The 18,122-nt window shown below is 42.0% G+C and overlaps 1 protein-coding gene across 3 annotated transcripts in view; it reads right to left on the reverse strand.

Moving 5' to 3' along the window:
• SLX4IP (SLX4 interacting protein) overlaps positions 1-18,122 on the reverse strand; it is a 205,837-nt gene that overhangs the window by 5,952 nt on the left and 181,763 nt on the right. For all 3 annotated transcript variants that reach the window (XM_023217854.2, XM_023217853.2, XM_023217852.2), the window contains one exon: positions 321-421. In XM_023217854.2, coding sequence (XP_023073622.1) covers positions 321-421 — 101 coding nt within the window. The remainder of the gene's footprint in view (positions 1-320; positions 422-18,122) is intronic.

Below are 18,122 nucleotides of genomic sequence, written 5' to 3' on the forward strand. Positions count from 1 at the left end.
AACAAGGATCTTAGGAAAGGAATGTATTTTTTAGATCTGTCTGTAGTCCCTCTGAAAGTGGTATGAAACACACCACCAACAGGTGCTTTTCATCTTCAAAGAACATGTCATTAATTACTCCTTGCAACACACCTGTGAAGCAAGGACTCTATCCATATTGTCCAGAAAGCAAGAGAGTCAGGAGGGAGGGGAGAGCAAGTACATGATGGAGGGGAGTTTGTGCTTCAGTTCCAGGCACTCTGTTTCATTCTGGACTTCATGTTATCTATCCATACATAGAGGCAGTCAAAAATGAGAAAAAGGAAACACGTTGCACCTACATTTCTTTCAGAGCATTTCTCCGGAGCTTTGCACTGGGAGGAAGTGAACTCTCTGCACACTCAGCAAAGTAATCAGACACTCCATGGAGAACTCTTTCTGTCTACTCCAAAAGATAACAAAGGTTCAACCAGAAATCTATTAGCTGAACATGAGAGAAAACAGTTACACTCTGAATGCCCCAATGAACACATTTATTTTTGTAAAGACTGAATGAAACTGCTCAGTGGTAAGCTATTTTAACCTTTTATACCTAGAACTTTATGGTTAATTGTAACTTCTTTTAGACTCCCAGTCCACATTTCAAACATTAATATGTGCCATAAACATACAAAACTGTAAGGCAAAGAATGCTGATTCTAAACCATCTGGGAAGTCTTGGCCAATATCTGGTAACTGTGAGGCTCAGGCTGTGACAAAAGCCCCAGAATCCTACTGTGTGGGGCAGCGTGCCTGTGAGCTCTGTTCTTCCAGGAAGACCTGGTGACACAGTGGTCTACACCCTTACCATCCTAAGAATTCCCCATATTTTCTCTATCTGCAAAAATAAAGAATATTTTGTGGCTGGGCGTGGTGGCTCAGGCCTGTTATCCCAGCACTTTGGGAGGCCAAGGTGGGCGGATCACGAGGTCAGGAGATTGAGACCATTCCTGGCTAACATGGTGAAACCCTGTCTCTACTAAAAATACAAAAAAAATTATCCAGGCGTGGTGGTGGGCACCTGTAGTCCCAGCTACTCAGGAGGCTGAGGCAGGAGAATGGCATGAACCCAGAAGGCGGAGCTTGCAGTGAGCTGAGATGGCACCACTGCACTCCAGCCTGGGTGACAGGGTGAGACTCCGTCTAAAAAAAAAAAAAAATGTTGTAACACCCAAGACCACAGCAAGAGTCAAATCTTTTAATACTGGTATTTTGAAAACTGGAGTTTGTGATTCTTGGCTACTAAAAAATTCAGGACTTTTTTCCTTATACTAACCACCACTCTGGTTTTATATAATTCATAGATTATCTGCCTATCTAGCCTTTTGTGTTCCCATGGAAGCATCATAAGGAAGTAATTAGAAAATGTAAAAGCCTACCTACCTTGCCAACATTAACCCATTTCACAGTTTTGGAATCTCTGCCCCTTTTGGTTATCAAGTACATAATCCAGACGAGTGTTAACTCCTCTCATTTTCTGAGACACTAAGTATTCTTCCCCATCGAATTCCAATAAAATGTTGCTACCACCAGAAACAGCTTTAGTAAACTGTCAGTAGGTCCTTGCTTTAGACCTACACTGGAACTAGCAGTGACAGCCCCAGAGCACCTGGTGGGTGGCAGCCATGAGTACCACGCCTGGTTACCCTACAGGCTGAGGGGATGTGCTTTGCCTAATCACTGCCCTGCACCACTGAGGATGGGCTCTTCATGCTCTTCAGTTGTGCCTATCCACCTCAGACCTGGGCCGGTGTCACTCAAAGTCATATCTGGTTATAACCCAAGTGAGTTTTACGCTAATGAACAGAATATTCTATGTTTTATTGGATTATATTCCCTTTTTTTTGTTTGTTTTCTAAGACTTACTGGTTGGCCAAAATGAGTGACATCTTAAAATTCAAATGAGAGAGAGAGAGGAATCGAGATTTACGTGTGAAACACTTCTAAACATGCCCTGTACGTACAGTAGATTCTCCCCTTACAACCACACCCTGTAAGTGCTGTATTTTCAGAGCTGAACAATTAACATAAGGAGCATGAGTCAGGCTTTGAACAACTCTGTGGGAACCAGAAAGCCTTTTGCTATTAGGAATGATGTAAATTCCCCAAGGCTGGAAGAAATCCACAATGCAAGGCAGACAGGGTCATAAATAACAACAATGAATACTGCATATGCCACATAAAGTATTATGCTGCGATAGTGACACTCTCTTCAAATCTCATATTAAATTCAATCACTGCCTTTATTTATTTATTTATTTTAAAAATTCAGTTTAAAGAGCACTATGCATTTCCTATGGGAACTTCAAAAACTCCTTTAAGAAGCAGAGCAGTCGGCTCTCATCCCAAATTCCTCTGACAACAATGAGGGAAAATGTCCTTGGAAGAAATGGGACAACAGAAAAGGTGACAGTGACAGGAGGAAATGTCCTGTTCAAAAAGTGTAAAATCTGTGACTTAGTTTTCATTAAAAAAAAAAAAAAAAAAAAAAAAAGAGAAAAGAAAAAGAAAGAGAAAGGCAAGGCGGGGTCTCCTGCTTACAAATGAAAACCACATTTGGCAATTTGTTGAAGGAGGCATATTTACATTTGTATGAAGACTGGGTGGGCAGGAAAAAAAAGATTAGACTCCCTCTTCAGCCCCTGAGCTGTCAGGTCTCATTAGAAATCTCTTACTCTAACATTTCTAGGGTCAATTCACTCCCCTTTGTCTCTAAATCAAAGCCTCCGGTGCCACTCTCCCCAGCCCCCAAACAAGTATTCCTTAGGAAGCAGCTATCACCTGGGAACAGGATTTCCTAAAGGGAGTCGTCCTGATTACTAATGGCTTCTCACATCTGGCATCAAAATGCAATCTGAGGCTTATCCGGAGGCACAACGCCAAGATGCAGATATATAATGTGTGCTAAGAGGGGTTGCAAGTGCCTTCTGGGCTTACAGGATGACCCTACTACTTTTCAGATTCTGCCATGAATAATTATTCCATCAGCTCTTATAAAGAATGAAGATAAACCCAACATGTTCAAAGAGACTACCAAAGAGTTGGTCATCCAAAGTCCAGAATGAGGACATTCTGAGTCCCCACGGACTCAGATATTCCACAAATATCATTCCTTGGTATACTCCTTCCCAGTCATCTGCCTCATCCCCACCCTACCTCCTATTTTGTTTTACTTTTAGGTTGTACTTTGAAGCGTTTTGATTCAAAAGTTTCTCTCTATAAAGAATGTCAGTACATAGTTCCAGGGCAAAACCAAACAGAAATAGGGCAAAGCCCTGGCCTCTAGGGAGATACCCTCCTTCAAATAACCTAAGCAGCCTACACAGGCCACAGGGCGAGGGATCAGGACTTTTCTCCATCTTTGGGGGTATTCTGGAGACCACCACCCCAATGATGAAGACAGTCAACACACATGTCCCAGTACAGAACCAAGGGGAAGGCTGAACAGATGAATGTTTGAGTATGATGATGGGTGATACTACCGTATTCCTGTATGGGCTGATCTGGGAAACACATTTTAAATTCCAGGATAGAAAGGACTGCAAAGAGAGTCCCCACCAGGATGAGCTAGGTGACTAAGATATCCTTCTTGCCTCTAACCAGAGAACAGGCTGATTTGAGATGCAGTTAGAAATACTGGGCTGGGTGCAGTGGTTCATGCTTGTAATCCCAGCACTTTGGGAAGCCAAGGTGGGAGGATAGCTTGAGCTCAGGAGTTCAAGACCAGCCTAGGCAACAGAGTGAGACCTCATCTCTACAAAAAATTAGCCAGGCGTGGTGGTGCGCACTTATAGTTCCAGCTATTCAGCAGGCTGAGGTGGGAGGATCACTTGAACCCAGGAGGTCAAGGCTGCAGTAAGCCATGACTGTGGCACTGCATTCCAGCTTAGGTGACAGAGTAAGACTTTGTCTTTTAAAAAAAAAAGAAAGAAAAAGAAAAAAGAAATACTGGGCAACGGGTAATGTTTAAGTCCCAAAAGCACATTGAAACTGTGGATAAACCAAGGAGTCACCCCACAGTGACTCACTAAAAACTAGTTTTGAACAGAACACTGTTGGATTAATGGGAGATAGGGAGAGAAGTTGGCTTAAAATGGCAGAGAAAACACCTGCTCTTGAGCTTCCAACCTCCTCATGCAGTCTATAAAGCATAGGAGGGGCTCCTGCAGGCCAGTGGGAAGACTGGCTGCATCAGAGGCACAGAACGAGTCTTTTGAAAATGGAGATTCCCAAGATCCCTCCCTGGAAGTTCTGATTCATGAGATCTGGGGTGGGGCGAGGGCATCTATATTTAGGTTCCAAGGTGATTCAAAAACTGCCGATATACATAACACAATACTCAGCAAGGCAGAGCAACAGATAAATACAAACTGGTACAATGACACAGCCTTTTGCAAAGTGTAGTCCGTTTATCCCATGCATCAAAATCATGTGGGGAGTGTGCTAAAAAATGTTTTAGGTTCCACCCCAGAATTTGGATCTCTAGGAAGCAGCATCAGGGCATGTATATTTTGGGCAAGCCCCTCAGTGATTCTGATACTCAGCCGAATTACTGAACTTCTGCCCTAAGGGCACACAGAATTGATAACTGAGCAGAATCCCACAGAATAATCCAATCAGGCAATACTGAACTCTGTACCTGGCAATGCTTGAGGCCCTTGAGGGAAAGGACCTTGCTTTCACAGAGCCCCTATCTCAACGGAGAAGACAACAAACAAACAAATAAACATGTGTCAGGTGGTGATGATGTTATGAGGAGAAATAAACATCTAAAGGGCCATGGGGTGCTATTTTAGATATGGCGGTCAGGGAAGGCCGTGGTAGGTAACAAAGTGGGCTTTACACTGAGACCTGAGTGAAGGACAAGCCACAGGAGCAGATAGGGAAGAGCATTTTGGGCAGGCGGAAGAGTGAACACCAAGGCTCCGAGGACGGAGTATGCCTGGAAGGTACAGAAACTGGAGAGTAAACCAGGGGAAGAGGTCAGGAAGCAGGAAAGAGGGGTGTGTGTGTGTACTGGTGGTGAAAAGGCAGATCTTGTGTGACTTTTGCAAGGATGGCATGTTTTATTGTGAGGAAGATGATATGCCCATGGAAGCTTCCTAGAAGAAAAGGGGCTTGACATTTTAAAAGGAATACCTTAGGCATTGTAGAGGGACAAGGTTATGAGGAGGAAGACTAGTGATGAGGCCTTGGCAATGATTGATTCATTCAGAGGCGATGGGTCCTGGAGAAGAGCCTGCTTCTTTGGGGAGCAGTGGTTAGACTGGAAATATAATTTGATGGGAGACCCAACAAAATGTGCTGATGGACTGGATATAGAGAGTGAGAGAAAGAAAAGTCATTGGTGACTCCACAATCTTTGGTGTGAATAACTGGATGAAGGAAGTTGGCCTTTACCAATGCAGAAAACAGTAAATTTAGGGTCAGGCTTGGGGCATAAGACCAAGAAATCAGTTTTAGGCGTTGCTATGGTATGACTCTGTCCCCTCCAAAATTCAGGTGCTGCCAATGTGATGGTATTAAGAGGTGGGGCCTTGAAGATGTAATTAGGCCATGAGGGCTCCACCCTCATGAATGGGATTAGGTGTCTTTATGAAAGGGCTTGAAGGTAGGAGCTGGAACTATTTTCCTTCTACCTTGTGGGGACACTGCTCCTCCTTTCCGGAGCATACAGCAATGAGACATCACCTTGGAGGCAGAGACTAGCCCCTCGCCAGACCCCAACCTGCTGGTGACTCGATCCTAGACTTCTCAGCCTTGAGAATAATAATAAATTCCTGTTCTTTATAAGTTACCAGTCTTGGGCATTGTGTTACAGCAACACTAACGGACCAAGATAGTGTAAGAGTCCTCCTGGATATCTAAATGCAGGTGCTGAGCAGGCAGGTAAGATACAGGTTTCTGGCGAGGGAGGTCTGAGCTGCAGACACAGTCCTCAGAGTCAGTCAGATTTTGGAAATGATTTTAGATGAGTAAAAGAAGTTGAGAACATGAGGAGGATTCAGGAAAATAGACTATGAGGGAAGCACCAGTGAGGAGGAGAAAAATCAAGACAGCATAATGCTCCTGGAGGCAAGAGAGAGTGACATGGAGGCAAGAGAGAGTGACACAGAAGTGAAGAACAAAATGCCAATGAAAGTGACAACTGTTTGGAACACTGCCGACTAACTGGTTATGAGTGAAAACTAATCACTGGAAGGAAGGTGACTTTGACATAAGCTGTTTTTGGTGAAGTGATGGGATCCAAGCCTACCCAAGATGGGGTCAAGGGAGAAGTGCAAATGGCTGCATTGGCACTTCTCCGGTATGGAGACAGACTGGAGACCAGAACTCCCAAGGAGAAACAGAATGTGAACTGTATAGGCAACTTGAAATTTTCTACAGACCCATTAAAAAAGTAAAAGGACACTTTTAAAGGTGAAATTACATTTCAATAATATATATTTAACATAATATAAAATATTATAATAAGTAATCAATGTAAAAAAATTCAGATGTTTTATATACTAAGTGTGCGAAGTCTGGTGTGCACGTTATACTTACATTACACTATTTCTGACTTGTCATATTTTAAATACTCCATAGTCAAATGTAGCCAGTGGCTACAAGTACTGGCCAGCACAGGTCTAGACAACACCACTTTGGAAGAATTTTGCAGTAAGGGGGAGCAGAGAAGTGGGGGCACCCACCACTGTCATCCTCAATACAGCTTGGTGAGGCAGATATTAATACCACACCCCAGGGTCAGAGGCTGCTGGCTAGAAACTGGTGTGACATGGACACACAGCATGAGATGGTAACACCACTACCCATCTGACAAACATGGCCTATGTTGGGAATGACTTGCAGCCAGCTCTCCAGCAACTGGCTGAAGGCTCTAAGACAATAATATTAGTTGAGGTTGGAGTTTATGGGGGTCGATCTTTGGGGCCATGGCATTAGGCTACTGTCACTCCAAGAGTTCTTGGGGTGCACCAGCCAATCCCAGCTCATCCTGACCACATGGCCCACCCGGTATGATCCTCCTGGTACCCTTCATAGCCATACTGGAAGCATATGGCAGAAGCCATCCCACCAAACTCTTGTTTTTAGGATTGTAAAACATCATGTGGAGGCAATAACGGGATGAAAAAAAGCTCTTCAATGTCATTAAAATTGTTCTCAAGGTAGGACTTCATGAATTCTCAGTCTTCATCTTTTGAGAGTTGGATCTGTTTTTCCCATGGTTATGTACATGAGTTTCTTCCGATTCTGTTACATTTAACCCCAAATGAAAATAATTAATGGCCGGGTGCGGTGGCTCACACTTGTAATCCCAGCACTTTGGGAGGCCGATGAGGGTGGATCACCTGAGGTCAGGAGTTCGAGACCAGCCTGACTAACATGGCGAAATCCTGTCGCTACTAAAAACACGAAAATTAGTTGGGAGTGGAGGGGCATGCCTATGATCCCAGCTACTCGGGAGGCAGGAGAATCGCTTGAACCTGGGAGACAGAGGTTGTGGTGAGCCGAGATCACGCCACTGCACTCCAGCATGGGCAACAAGAGTGAAACTCCATCTCAATAATAATAATTAATAACCCAACCAGAAGATTTTAAAAGTAGGCAATTCACAGTAGAATATTAGAAAACTTAGGGTATATTCAAAATGTTACTGCTTTTCGATTCCTCCTAATCACATCTGCTGAGAATGATCCACCCAGAGTTGATCGAATCAGGCAGAGGCTCCAGGCACACGAGTCCCAGCACAGAGGTGAGAGGGAGTGGAGTCTAAGGTCTCATGTTCATTGTTGACTTGTCCCAGAGCCAGCTTCTCAACCCTTTGATGGTTGGTTTCTCATCTACCTTCCAGGATTGTTTGGGAAATTTAAATGCTGTGAGGTGTATGAACTAACTTTGGAAACTGGAGAGTGTTGAATGCATTTTCAAAGCTGATGCCTTCACAAACCATATGGGGCTGGAGAGAAGGCAAGAGTGCCTTGTATTCATGAAGAAATCATGTGATTCTCAAAGTCCTTTCCCCAGCATTTCATCTGGGCCCCAAGGAGTATTCATCAGGGCAGGTATTGTCACTATGTGGTGGATGAGAAGAATGAGACCCACAAAAACTGAGGCCATGCATATAGTCAGGGGCAGAAATGAGTCTAGGAAACCTGCTCTCTGTGCAGTAGTACTGTCTTCACTTTGCCCAATGGCTGCAGTATCATTTACCACCATAGTAAGATGTGGACTTACAGAAAGAGAAGAGCACTTTGGCTCCAGTCACCTCTTGGTCACTACCTGACTGTGATATTTGGACAGCTGACATATTCTCTGAGTACCAGTTTCTTCATCTGTAAAAAGAGAGATAATAATAATACCTCTATAGTGGATACTCATTCAGTTCCTGGAAGCAATGCTCAGATTTTGTTCTGGAAAATCATATCTTCAACCTCCATACATACTCATGCATTTCGAGAGATCTTGTTTCCATACCTTACTCCAGAAATGAGCCTATGGCTCAGGCCAATCAAACTACTGAATTCACAAGCCTCAAACAGATGCATCAGCCACAGCTGTCCTGGCAAGAGGCCTCATCTCCTCCCACTGGAAGGAAACAGACCTGAGACTGCCGGGATCAACCACCACACATAAGCGGAGAGTGAAGCCAACACAGTGGAATCTGGAGCCAAAGACGGTGAGAAATGGAGACTTAACGATATTCTTTGTGTCTCTGATCAACCTGTACCTAAAGTCTGGACTTTTCAGGGGCATGAGACAAAAACCTTCCCTTTTTTTGCTAAGCTGCTTTGAGTTGGCCTTTTGGTCTCTTGAAAATGAAAAGGTTCAAGACTGATACAATCTCTTCTCAGGTTTGTCGCACTGAATAGGTTATTGTATGCGTCAGCCCTCTGCAAATAATTAGAACCTTTTGCCAACAATAAAAGCAGATTAAAAGTATAATATATTATCAGCTTATTTGGGGGGCATATAACGTGTCAAAGTATGAAACTGGAACTATTTTAACTCATAACGAGGCAAAAAGAAACGTTACAACCATACTTTAGTGGACACCACATGATTTTCAGGAGCATCGGCAATGTGAAATGTGACACATACAAAAGGCTCAGTTAGTTACAGAAAAGCAGCCCAAACAGAGCATGAATGCCAATGACCACAATCTCAGACCACGAGGCAACATGGCCACGCAGAAGCCACCTGTCTTTAAAATGAGGGAGAAGTCTCTCTTTCCTAAATTTCACTTATAATACTTTTTAAATTTTTTGATAATAACGAAGTAAAAAGTGCAAAACAGGTGGGACAGTCACAATGAACAATTAAAACAAAGGATGGAAACACACAAGTATGTGTGTATTGACTCAAGGGAACAGAAGCAAACAGGAGGTGAAATGAAAAATGGCATCATATGAATTCCACTGGGACTGAAGTTGTTTTTCTCTAAAGATGACAATGATGATGGACATTTTTTCTGAGACCAAAGGCAAAACACTTGGCACAGGGGCTGGCACCTGGTATGTGAGTCCACATGAGATGTGCACGAAGCAGACATGACCTTCCCCATTTCAGACTTGAGGAAATTGATGCTCTGTGTGGCCAAGCCATCTGCCCAGTTCCCACAGTGAGGGGTAAGCCTTCATTCCACACGTGTCTGGCCCTGAGCCTGTCCTCTGAGGACTTCACTTCTCTGCCTTCCCATGAAAAGGGCGGGTCTCTAAGGGGAAGTAGAGCCAGGGCTGCTGATAATGCTGCCACTTGGGTTAGTAGTGAACACTCTCATTTTCTCTTTAAAATCATTTTTTAGGTTTTCTTTTCTTCTGAATTGATGCCAATGAAGCTCTTGTGCAGACGTGGGGAAGCACCCATAAGTGGTTGCAAACAGTATCACCCTAAACATGAAATCGGTAAAAATAATCAAGGAAGTTATTTTGCAGGAAGTATACATTTCACAGGGATTTTCCAGTTTACATTCACCTACCCTCAAGAACCTAAAAATATATCCTGACCAACCTTAGACTCTATACTCGACTCTCTGGTGCCAAATAAGTGACAAACTTGGACATTTTGAAGAATTTATGGGTGTGGGCCAACACTTGACATTGTGAGGCTTATCAACTGTTCTGAGAATTGGATGGAAGCTATTTAACTTTGACCAGAAAAAAAAAAAAAAAAAACGCTTTTTTTAAATTTTAAGGAATTCATGAATCATAGGCTAGTAACCCCAGTTTAAAAGTAGAAGGGAAACATCTGTAAAAAATAGAGAAAACAGAATAGGAATTACCCCAGGCAGAGCTGGGCCACTTTAGGAGGTCTTCTTGTTAAAAAAAAAAAATGCCTTCTCTGACAAAGGCTTGCGGTTGAAAAGTGCCAACACCTGAGGGAAGGCAGACAGCCCTCCTTCGGGATGATGAAAGAAGGATAATGTCTTTCCTAACATCTCACCTGACTGAGCACATGGGCCTGAACAGGGATGTGGTGGAGAGAGGTGGGTAAACATGAAGTCCAGCTGCGTAGGGAGTAGGGCTAACCAAAAGGGAGCCCACAGCAGTCCTGGGCACTGATGGGAAAAGGGCCTAAGAGCTAGAGAGAACACACCACAGATGATTGTCTCATTTCAAAATTCTGCTCTGAGCTGGCCTTCTGCCCAGGGATATGGAAGGAATAGCTCTTGCCATTTCCCTGGGACACAGATACTAAGGCCTCCTCTTTCCAAGACTCAGAGCTCATGATAGTAACAGCTTTTGTGAACTAGTCTGGGAACCTCATCCCCAGTTATGACACTGTTTCCTTGGGAAAATGAGTACTGAATTCTAAATCATCTGCTTACTAATGAACTCTCTGTGCTATCACTGTGGGTGTTCTGATGAAGATGTGCTTTTAGGAATTCAAGCCTGAGAAGTCTGCTGTCTCTTGATTCCTATGTACTTTAGAGAGGTGACTGGGTCCTTCCTCCAAAGCCGTATCTCAATGTGAGTCTGCAGCTAATGGAAATTGAAGGTGTTTAGCTGGGTGGTCACTGCTGCTCCTCCTCCTCCTATTCTTCCTCCTCTGGATGTGGGCTAACAGAGCTCCCACGGAAGGTCATAAGTTTTTGCCTTTAGTGTGTCTCTTTCCCCACCACTGACTGGCTGGCTAAATGGGGGTTTATCACTTAACTCTCCGGTACTTCAGTTTTTATAGCTGTTGAGCTGGCAAGTGGAGAAAATAATTAGGGAGCCAAGTTTCTTGGGAAAATATTAATAATATAAGCATATGGACAGTGTCAGGTATTTTTCTCCTTTCAAGCAGGAAGGAGAAGATTGTATAGCAGTCTGTTAATGAGGTGTTAATTGCATTTAAATGAAGACTTCTTCAGCGAAGAAAGGAAATGATGCTGATAAAAATTAACACTATATAGTGCCTTAGACTTTCTATGACATTTTAATATTCATTATTGCACTTGCTCTTTAGGAAAACTTGAGAACACTGTACAGAAGGCATCATGTTTACCTTTTGCTTAACCAGTTAGGTGATTAGTGCTCCCGAGAAGCCAGATTACTTGTCTAAGGTCATCAGTGAGTAAGGGGAGAGGCAGTGGTCAAAGCCAGTTCTTTACATTTTAACTCAAATCCCTTTTCCAGTTGTTCTATTCCCCACCACATTTTTCCTAATCAAATCTATCATGTAAAGGGATCATCAATGGAGACCATGGGCCTCTGCACATGCAAAGACACTCTATGAGCAAAAAATCACAAAGGATTGGGGACTAAGATATATCCTATTCCAACTTATCCTATCTAACGATCCTCATTCATTTAACCTATCCTATTCTACTTCAGCAAAGGGCAGGTTCCCTTGCAGGGATGGCAGTGGTGGGAGGAGGCACAAACCATCTTTTTCACAAATACTGCTGGCTAACATTTGGGAAGATTTCATTATTAAGAAAAGAGAACAAAAATAATTTCATTATTAACAAAAGAGAACTCAGGTTACTGTAATAGACAAGCAAAAGACAATCTTTTTAAAACTGATCTCACCTGAGAAACTTTTTCTTATTTTCTCCATCTTAGTCTAGAAAAACTAACCAACAGAGGACATCTTCACCCCCACTACCAGCATTTTCAGAGGGTCATCCCTCTGCCAGTCCCTATAAGGTCAGGTGGGGATGGCAACTATCCAAGGACAACAGCCCATCGTAGGCCACTTGCTGAGGGTGTGGCCCTAATCTATTCCTTAGCTATCTGTTGAACATGTTCTGACCCTGAGCCTTCGCCTTAACTGATTGGAAAGGGACAGGGCAGTCAGCCTTGGAAGGGGGCAAGCACCATAAGAATTCTTTCACACTGAACAAAAGTGTGACTTAAGAGAAGTGTTCTATTTAGTGCTTAAATATTGTCTCTTGGCAGTATGTCCCACTAATCTTTCTACTTAGATGATGGTAGTGAGGACTAGCCTTGTGTGGCTGATGCAGGTCAGCAGAACCTTGATGGCTATTTTGGCCACAACTCAAATGAAGCATAAGGCAGAGAACCCAAATATCTTAGTGGCATCAGCGAAATCCAGCTGCTAAGGGGCAAAGGAGAGCCTACTTCCTACAGATGCCTCATTGTCAGGTGTGCACTGACGGTGTGGCAGAGGCAGACAGAGCTTGGCTGTCCCTTAAACCAAAAGACCATAATTAGGATAATACTGGTCACTACCCAGAATAAAAAGGACCTCATATCATAAACTGAAATACGTTCCATAAAAGTATCAGAAGAAAATATAAGTAAATATTTATCTAATTTTGAAAAACATAACACCAACATCATCAAAAGCAGAGATCATTACAGAAAACACAATTCTCAGGATAAACAATGTATCCTACCATATAGCACTGACATACAAGTGAAAGGAAAATGATAAAACTCACTGAGAGTTACTTTCCTTACTAGATAAGAAGCCTTCATGTAGCAGAGTTTGTCAAATACAAAATCATCAGTAAAAAAAAATGGACAGAAACACATAATTAACAAATAGGGTCCTAGTTAAAACACATACACACAGACCTCAGTTTATTAAGTATGATGTATGAAGAGATACCATCCAGATCATTAGCAGAGACTTTGAGTTCAGAGTTGTGGCTAATTTTTATTTTCTTTATATATATTTGGATTAAAAACTTTTGTACAATGAATATGTACAATATTGGTCATCAATTGTTAGGTAAAATCTAAGTTCATAACATTGTAGAAAACGTGAAATATGAAAACAGCCTCTCTCTACTCAGTGAACTTTCCCTAGTGCTACAGGAATCTCTTGTTAATGTCTTCCATGCAATTCACCGCTAGCGTTGTTTCGAAATAAGAAAAACAAAGGCTGGGCCCAGTGGCTCACGCCTATAATCCCAGCACTTTTAGAGGCCGAGGCGGGCAGATCACGAGGTGAGGAGATCGAGACCATCCTGGCTAACACAGTGAAACCCTGTCTTTACTAAAAACACAAAAAATTAGCCGGGCATGGTCACGGGAGCCTGTAGTCCTAGCTACTCGGGAGGCTGAGGCAGGAGAATGACATCAACACAGGAGGCGGAGCTTGCAGTGGGTCAAGATCGTGCCACTGCACTCCAGCCTGGGCGACAGAGCAAAACTCTGTCTCAAAAAAAAAAAAAAAACAGAAATAAGAAAAATAATTTTTTTAACTCTATGATCGATCATGAAAAACCTGGAAAAGTCATCCACTACTTATTTCATTTTCTAAACACAAAAATAGAGAATTATTTTCTTAAATGGTCTGATTCATACTTAAGAAAAAGCTCTCTTAGGAAAGTTAAAGGATTCTGTCATGAGGGTACAAACGTCAGTGCACAGTCAAATGTTAAGTAGTTTACTTCTTCTGTTCTAAAAACATAAGGCCTATAATGTTAGCTTATCACTTCTACTTACATCTTTCTTAAGATCAAATATAACTACCCTGCAAGTTTTGCTAATCACAATTTTTAAATCTGCAAGAAAATTTCTTCTTTGTGCAAAATTATTTTGTAGTTTTTATTTAGCTACAGTTTTATTTGCTTCCTCCAATAGAAATCCCAGGTGAGAAAAGATTTTTGAGATAATTTGATACCCTCCCCCTTGAATGACAGGAGGGCTATGGCCCACAAAGGGCTGGGTTATGCACAGCTGAGAACTATAACAGCCAAGCTAAAAACAACTCAGCCTTCAGTAGTTTATTATTTTGTATTCAAAAACTAGAAGACTTCTTTACCACTAAACAGTAGTGTGCCTTAAGAGAAGTAGCTGAGTTAGTGCTTCAATATTATTTCTTGACAGGATGCCCCAGTAATCCTTAGATGATGCTACAGTGAAGAGACCCAGCCTTGTGTGGCTGGCCTACGTCTGCAGAGTCTTAACAGCTATTTTCACAACTTGACCACAACTCAAAGAATATAAGGTAGAGAACTCAAATATCTTAATGTAGATACCCACTTGTAGGTAGTACTAGCACTACAGATCATTTTTAATTTCCAGAAGGATCACAGACTTTGAGAGTTTCGGTTTAAAAGTAAAAAAAGTAGGTCTGGGGATTTTGGACTTTCCTTCTGAGGAAGAGTAGAAGAGATCCAATGGAACCCTTAAAGATACAGGTGCAGAGTGGAAAAATATTAAGGAAAAATGGAGGCCCTATTTGAATGACATTTTCAGGTCACCAGGATATCCTTCAGCAGCCTTGATCTGCCAAACTGTAAGCTCCTTGAGGGCCAATGAGCTTTCTTACTTTTCTTTGTTTCCCTGGTGCCTACCAGAGTTCCCAGTATGGAGCTGGGACTTAGCAAATTATGTTAAAATGTGACGGCAAAAACAGATGGGAAGGCTGATCTCCAGAGACTAGAAGGAGTGGCTGTAACTAACACACAATGAAATAGTAGCTTTGTCCTGACCCAGAAATGTCCCAGATATATACAGAGTTCTATGCTTATTTACACAACTTTAACAAAGAAATAATAGAAATAATAAATAATTTTAAATTTCCCAAAGGCTCCAGGACTTTACATCTGAGAAAGAAAACAGTTTCCACATAGGCTCTTGGGTTTGTAAATAAGAAAATATTGTTGGAATGGAATGTAGCTGAGCGCAATCAAAATTCACTTTATGTTCTTCATATTTCTAAGGAAAAAAGGTGAGGAAAAAACAAACCAAATAAAGGTAAAAACTCTCAAAAAGACTCCCCAGTTCTATATCTAGCAATAGGTCAAAAACGGAGGCTACAAGAGTTTTTAGATTTCTTATGAGAAACTCTAGTAAGAAAAATACAATGACTCATTTCATAATAATGCCCTTTCTTCCCAAAGTACACATCACAATTCCCACATCCCTAGCACATGGGCACTCTGTGCAGAGCTATTGCAACACAGAGGATCTCCCTGCATCAAAGTCCCTGAGTGGACAAGAGAAACGCCAACAGTGACAGCAGGGACAGACCTCCCTGGTGCCGCGGTGCTTAGGGGCAGCGTGGCTGCATTCGCTCTGCTCCGTAAAGGAGGGGGATTACTCCCTTTGTATTGCCTGATCTGGAACAGCAGTTCTTTTGTGCAACTACCTTTAAGAACTGGGGAGCTAAGTGCAGCTGGCTTCCTTGTCTACAGGTTGAAAGAATCCCTTGACAGAGTAGTTTTGAATAGACGCTCCCAGATTTCCTAACAAATTGTCACTTAGACATTGAGAATCCAAAAAAAAAAAAAAAAAAAAAAGATGAAGGAAAGGGAAAGTGTGCTCTCAAGGCTACAGCACGAGTAAGGCACCCAGGCTGTTGCTCAAGTACTAGGTCACTCCCCTGTCACTTCTGTGGCTGCAGAAGGGTGAGTTAAGTCAACAGTTATACAAAAACAACTGAAGTTTACTGCCAAGAAATCTCTCCAATATAGCTACTGCGGGCACCAATTTTCCCAGCCTTGCCCAGTCAGATGTTCTTGAGAATCGCTATCAAGAGAAAATGACATGGCTCCTGCCCTTTGGTGAATATCCATGTAAAGTGACATAAGAATTCAAAGCTTGAAGGAAGTCCAGGGAATATTCACAGGAGCCTGACATCACTGGCTTTGGGCATTTGAAGTACAGAATAAGTGATAAGAATGCCTTCTCTCAGGCAGAAGGCAGTTCTGGAAGGGAAGGGCTGTTTATTGATCCTTAAATAGCTGAGACAGGCAGACTCTGTAGAGATCAAATATCAATGAGAATTACACTACAAGACACTTCTGGTGGAAGGATGGTGTAGTTGGCTTGATGGGCCATTTGTGGGAGAGGGACCTTTACTTGACCTGGGTCTTTTATTGCTTCTAGTAACAACAGGCCTGAGGAAGTGGTGGGCTGGAGGCTTGTGAGGAGGGGAGGTGGCAGAGGTGAGCAGGCTAGGCAGAGGGACACACAGAGCTTGTGCCCGGAGAAGAAGCTGTTGAGTAAGTGCCAGGCTTTCGCTGACATATGTGGCTGGGACAATGCATATGTGAAGAGACAGAGCTGGAGTAAATGAGCAACTGAAGAGACAGAAACTGACCACAACTAAAGACAATCACTCAAAACAAGGAACGAGCCTCGTGATGGAAATGGCATTTTCCTCATAAGTTAACATGGTTAACTCTGGTCATTTTATCGCTGGTTATCAGAACCTTTTAAAGATAAAGAAACTGAACTCAGTCATGTAAAAGGCTCAGACTGGTGAGATTTTCAGAATGAAAATTCTCAATGTTTAGGAAGTCCTCCAGATTATAGGATTTATATGACAGCCGCTATAGGAAACTTACATCTGTATAAATACCAAGGCCCCTAAGGGGGATAATATTTCATTTGTATTGAGATGTTTTAATCCCTCCTTAATAATTTAAGATACTAAGTATTAATATTACATATCAGATAGAAGATCTAATTTCTCCTGTATTTCATTTGAAAGTAATAATACTTTCTGGAACAGTTAATTGTTGTTTTCTTAAACCATAGATCAATTTCTTCCTTGCTCTGAATCAGTTAAGCTATATTATAGTTTAGATGTATGCCAATGGCACTGCCACTTTAGTATTTATTAGTTTACGAAGATAACGCAACATCCTGGACATATTTCAAAGGACAAACTTACTGCTTTTCACCAAATTTGCCTCATTCATTTAATGTGTATTCTTAAGAGTTTGACTGATGGATGAAGAAGAGGAGATATGAACCACACTGGCTGTTGCGAAGCGTTCCTCTGCACCAAACACAGACATCTACATTTAAATACAAGTTCTCTGCTCTTTACTTTTCCTGGGTCTCTACTCACCCTTGTAGCCTCTGAAACACTCTTCTTACGTATTTATTTAAGATGAGATAAGAAGCTGGTTTTAGATGATGTGGGCCAAATTTCAGAATTCATATGGATTAAAAAATAATAAACATCAAGGGTAATCTAATATTCCCATAAATTATTTTAGAAGCATAATAATCATGTCATTCATCATGGCCCGGTTAATGCCTGCTGGTTTTTTTCTTTTCTGTTTGTTAAAGATTCAAGTCATATGTCCCTGTTCGTTAAAGATTCAAGTCATACATCCAAAAATATGAAAAAAAACTCTATGTAGAAGTCAGGCAGACTGGACCGTGGCTGCAGCAAACACACACATATGCAACGAGGAGATTCTCAAGTGTACATGTTCAGTTTAAAAGACAAAGCAGTCAGCTGCAATTCTGAGTCAGTTTTATCTATTTGAAGAGACAACTCCGATAAAACAGAAACAGGCCCTGTTGGAGCTCAAGACTTAGCATGAGAAAAGGAAGACAGAGAAGGAGACAGAGAGAAAGAGAGAGGGAGGGAGAGAGAGAGAGAGAGAGAGAGAGAGAAAATGAACCCTATCAGCTGTGAAATAATACACTGGGGAAAAGTACTGGTTCTCATGAAAATGTCAGTGATTCACCATGGAATAAAATTTAAAAGCCACTGACCCCAATGAAAGCCTCCAGTGGAAACGTGGATTTCGCTTCATTTCATGTAAAGACTTTTCTTTATTTCATTTAAACACTATCATAAGCACCATCACAGCTTTTGTGATGTGCTGCTTTCTCATTTACAATTGATATGGAAAAGGTACTGCTGATTAAAATGGTCTTCAGGAAAAGAAGAAC

The sequence above is a fragment of the Piliocolobus tephrosceles genome, chromosome 20 (assembly GCF_002776525.5).
Source record: "Piliocolobus tephrosceles isolate RC106 chromosome 20, ASM277652v3, whole genome shotgun sequence".
Lineage (NCBI taxonomy): Eukaryota > Metazoa > Chordata > Mammalia > Primates > Cercopithecidae > Piliocolobus > Piliocolobus tephrosceles.